The 4275-nt window shown below is 52.9% G+C and overlaps 1 protein-coding gene across 1 annotated transcript; it reads right to left on the bottom strand.

Moving 5' to 3' along the window:
- Positions 1-1657: 1657 nt before the first annotated feature.
- On the bottom strand, positions 1658-2721 carry LOC118749103 (TANK-binding kinase 1-binding protein 1-like). The gene has a single exon (XM_036483877.1). The coding sequence runs from the start codon at positions 2540-2542 to the stop codon at positions 1658-1660; it is 885 nt and encodes a 294-aa protein (XP_036339770.1). The 5' UTR covers positions 2543-2721.
- Between the last annotated feature and the right edge of the window lie 1554 nt (positions 2722-4275).

The raw sequence follows: 4275 nt of genomic DNA, 5'->3' as shown, positions 1-4275 counted from the left end.
AACGTATCCCCAGCGGTGGGAATGGCGTCCGGAAAGTGGGCCGATAGCAGGGCGAGTGCCCTCTCCTGTTCATTACCTGAAAAGGCCCCATTAGGTAGCCTAATAGCCAGTCTGGTCCCTGTGTTGTCTCTCGCTAAGGCTTTATGCAGCCTAGCAGCTGCAGGAGTAGATGCGATATTCTCACAAAAGGTTCTGAAGCTGCTACGCTTGGCCTTCCTAATCTCCTTATTGTATTTTGTCAGACAGACTGAGTACTCCTCCCAGCTCCCGGTGCGCTTTGCCCTGTTGAAAAGTCTTCGCACATCTTTCCTAAGAACTGAGAGTTCCCGTGTCCACCAGGGAGGCTGAGCTTTCCCTTTTGGCTTTGACACGGGACAGCTGGAGGTAAAGGCATCCAAAATGGTGCCGTTCAGCTTGTTGACCCTGTCCTCTAACTCCATACAATCCACCTTTCTATGTTGTGCCTCTATTCTGCTTAGGTTCAACCTAAGTACCTCTTCATATTTATCCCAGTCTGTTTTCCTGGGGTTCCTCTTTGGGTGACCTGTCAGAACCTCAGCTCCCAGTGCAAATCGGATAATCCTGTGATCCGACAGTGAGGGCTCAGATGAGACCCGCCACTGAACGATCAGAGGGCTGGCCAGTCTGTTGCTGAGAGTGATGTCGAGTACCTCCTCTCTGACCCTGGTTATGAACGTTGGTTCATTACCGACATTATGGATGCACAGGTCTTCACTGATAATATATTCTAATAAGCACTCACCCCTACGGTTTGTGTCCGAGCTGCCCCACTCTATATTGTGGGCGTTCGCATCGCAGCCAAGAATCGCCGGAAGTCGTTTCCTGCGGCAAAATTCCAGCAGCTGCTGTACCTCAAGAGGCGGCACGTTGGCGTTGTCCCCCGGAAAGTAGGCTGCAGCCAAGACCACCTCCAGTTCCTTCCCGTTGACCCTTAAGGTAGCTTGGACCGCTACCAGATCCTGTGTAAGAAATTCTGTAATGCAAAAGTAATTAATATTATTCTTTAGCACTACGCACGCTCTGGGCCTCTCGCAGGAAAGGTCCCAAATTACCTTATTGTTGTTATGATTGAGGCCCCTCACCTGGCCTCTGTAGGTCCACGGTTCCTGAATCAGTAGGATTCCCAGGTCCTCCGTGGCAAACCTGCTTGCAATGATCGCCGAGGCGGCCACCGCGTGATGCAAGTTGACCTGGGCTACTGTTAGCGCTGTTGGGCTCATAGTTGGGGCTCGTCCTCGATGTTCGAGAGCCGTGCCTCACCCTCGCCCTCTCTGTCGAGTTCGAGCCTGCTTATGTCCGCTAGGAGCTCTTGTGTGGTGCGCATGTAGTCGGTGACACTTGGCCCGGGAGCGCTCACAAGAGCTGGTGCCTGTGCTAATTCCGATAGCTGATCTCCCAGTGGGGCCGTGGTCGACTCGGTCGCTGGGGCAGCAGTGGAGTCAGTAGTCTCGTCGACTTGCATGTCTTGGGACTCTGACTCCTTGCTACCTGTCGTCTTATGCCGCCATGGCCGCACCGTAACAAAACTGTACCGGAAGTTGATTGTGAATCCGGCCCTCTTAATGCTGACATACGACGCCTCATCGATCCCCAGGTTGAGCCTGAGACCGTTATCTTCGGCGCCGCATGAAACCACCTACCACGCAGCAGTGTGGATGTCCTCATTCTGGGCCTTGATGAGTCCCAGCACGTACTCCGCCGATTTATCGGCGCATCTTGGGAAGAACACCGAGATATTATGCACCGGCGGGATATCATCCCCCCTCTTGGTACATAACGCGGGCCCCTCCCATCCCTCAATGTTTGGTGCCTTATCCACCAGCCATGCTGCGGTCCGCTCATCCTTGCAGTCCACAAGGAGCATACCTGACCTGAAAAATACCCCACAAAAGACCAGTGCGTGCTTCCACCCTTTAAGGACCTCATCCATGATGGCGTCCTGGAGTTTGGTCAGGTCCTCAGGGCTTAGGGCAGCAGCAGGGTAATCACATGGCAGTACAGCCACCCGGATGCCTTTAAGAGCATCTGAATAGCTAGGCTGCTTAGTGATTCCCTCCTGTGGCTGACCCTGGCCCGCGGACCCATCCAAGCCCCTAGACTCTGTTGGAGGGGGTGGGAGCCCCCGCGGCCGTTTGGGGGACGGTGGCTCAGGTGGTGTGACCTGTAGGCTGGTGCGTTTTGGAGTAGCTGTTGTTGAGCCTGTTGTGGTACCTGTAGGTTCCCCGCTTCTCCGCCATTTGGCGGGCGCGGGTCTCTGCTGCTGTTGCCCGCTTCTCTGCTTTTCAGCAGGCGCGGGTTTCTGATGCTGTAGCCCGCTTCTCTGCTTTTCAGCAGGCGCGGGTCTCTGCTGCTGTTGCCCGCTTCTCTGCTTTTCAGCAGGCGCGGGTCTCTGATGCTGTTGCCCGCTTCTCTGCTTTTCAGCAGGCGCGGGTAGTTCACCTCTCTGCTGCATACCAGCGGTTGCAGCCGTCTTACCACTCTCTTGTGCCTCTTTCTCCACCTCTTGCCTTACTTCCGCCATTGCGCGGGCTACGCTCGGCTTCTTCCCCTGCTCCAGGTACCGGAGATACCACTTGACCCCCGATCCACTAAGACCAGCTCGATGGTGGTCGTCAAGGGCTCCCGGTTGACCGGAGGGCGGAAGTGGAGGCGGTCTACACCTGCGGCTTCTCTTTTTGCTGTCTTGCAGCTGCCACCCTGACTCGAGCGATGAGGTTCGACTAGGAGACCTGCGGTGCCTACTGCTAGAGCGGTGCTCACTGCCTGAGCGATGCCTGCTCTTCGAGCGATGCCGACCCTCGGATCGGCCTCGGCTCCCCGAGCGGTCATGGCTCCGGGAGCGGTCACGACTCCTGGAGCGACGCCAACTGGCCCCCCGGTTCCTGCTTGGCGATCGGTGCCTGTTTTTTGAGGCCAGAGCCTCTGCACCCTTGGTGCCCTCCGACCGAAGCTGCGCCCGATCCACGCCGCCACTGCTAGTGCTTGGCCTCTCATCTTCTCTGGCGTGTTCAATAAAAAGGGCAGCCTCCTCCTCGGATAGGCTTGCAAGAAAGCCTCCCCTGCGCCTGGTGCCTTTACCTTCGCCCAGCATAGAACTGCCGAGCTTGACCGTTGGTACCTTTGGTGCCCTTGACATAACTGTCTTCGTGGCTGCTGCTGCTGTTGTAGCTGTAGTTGTGACTGTTGTCGAGGCTGTTGCTGATGGTGTGGCTGTTGCAGCTGTTGTGGCTGTAGTTGTAGCTGTAGCTGTAGCTGTTTTCGCGGATTTCGCGATTGTTTTTGTTGTTTTTGTTGTTTTTATGTTTTTTTGGTTTTTAGTTGTATTCATCTTGTTCGTACGACTGCCAGCTCGGCTAGGCAAGCTCAGCAGTCAAAGTTGTAGTAGGGGATCTTATCTGGTCCGCCGCGCCAGCGCCCCATGTCGCGGTAAGGCCACCGTTACTCCTCGATGCGGCCCGGTGTCGAAGAGGCGCCGTTATAATACAGCCGGTTTTTCCTCCTGGCTGCAAACCGTCCAATAGGCACGTTATGTACATCTGAAATTCTCATTTCGTGTTGGCAATAGCCATGAAAACCATAATGACTGTGCAACCCTGTGCCAAACTCGACATAACCACCTCCGAGCAAACTAAGCAGCCTCCATTTAATTTGGCAAACAAAAGTTTGTCTGCATAACACCGACCTAACTCGAAAATGACAGCAAAAAATGAGAGAGCAACACTCAGTGAGAGTGGCTCTCTACAGCCCGAAGTAGTCAGATTTACAGCCCTATTCGCGTGCAATGACAAAACTCGCCGCTGTAACTATTGTCATGTTTATAATCAATAGTGACGTTTAGGTATGCAGAGGGCAATTTGAAAGCTCCAACGGTGACAGCTGCTATTATTTTTGTGATGACCTATTGAGTACGTGACAACGCTAAAACATATGTTAATATTAGGTTTGTTCGTCGAAAATCCAGCAAGAATTATCCAACACTCAAAATATCAGAGAGTAAGAAAAAATTCTCTCAAATTCTCTCTCATGTTGAGAAAGGCTGACTTCCAGAACGTCAATTGCTTTGCATACGTACAAAGTATAAGGTTCCATAACGTCGAACTACAAAATATTGACAATGTATACTGTTCCAAAACACCTACGAAAAGTTATCGAAACGCATCGCTCGAGCAATCAGCGCATCAGAAACAAAGTTGATGCTTCGTTTATTATTGGTTAGCATTGGTGTTTTAGAAATGGAAAATTCAGAAAAATTGT

Source organism: Rhagoletis pomonella, unplaced genomic scaffold, assembly GCF_013731165.1.
Source record: "Rhagoletis pomonella isolate Grant_MI unplaced genomic scaffold, Rhpom_1.0 Rhpom_scaffold_00014, whole genome shotgun sequence".
In the NCBI taxonomy this organism is placed as follows: Eukaryota; Metazoa; Arthropoda; class Insecta; order Diptera; family Tephritidae; genus Rhagoletis; species Rhagoletis pomonella.
The sequence above is the reverse complement of the archived record's forward strand: the minus strand, read 5'-3'. Positions and strand labels throughout refer to the sequence as shown.

Coding starts and splice junctions, on each gene's coding strand:
- LOC118749103 (XM_036483877.1), bottom strand. CDS start 2,542: ATGGCGGAAGTAAGGCAAGAGGTGGAGAAAGAGGCACAAGAGAGTGGT.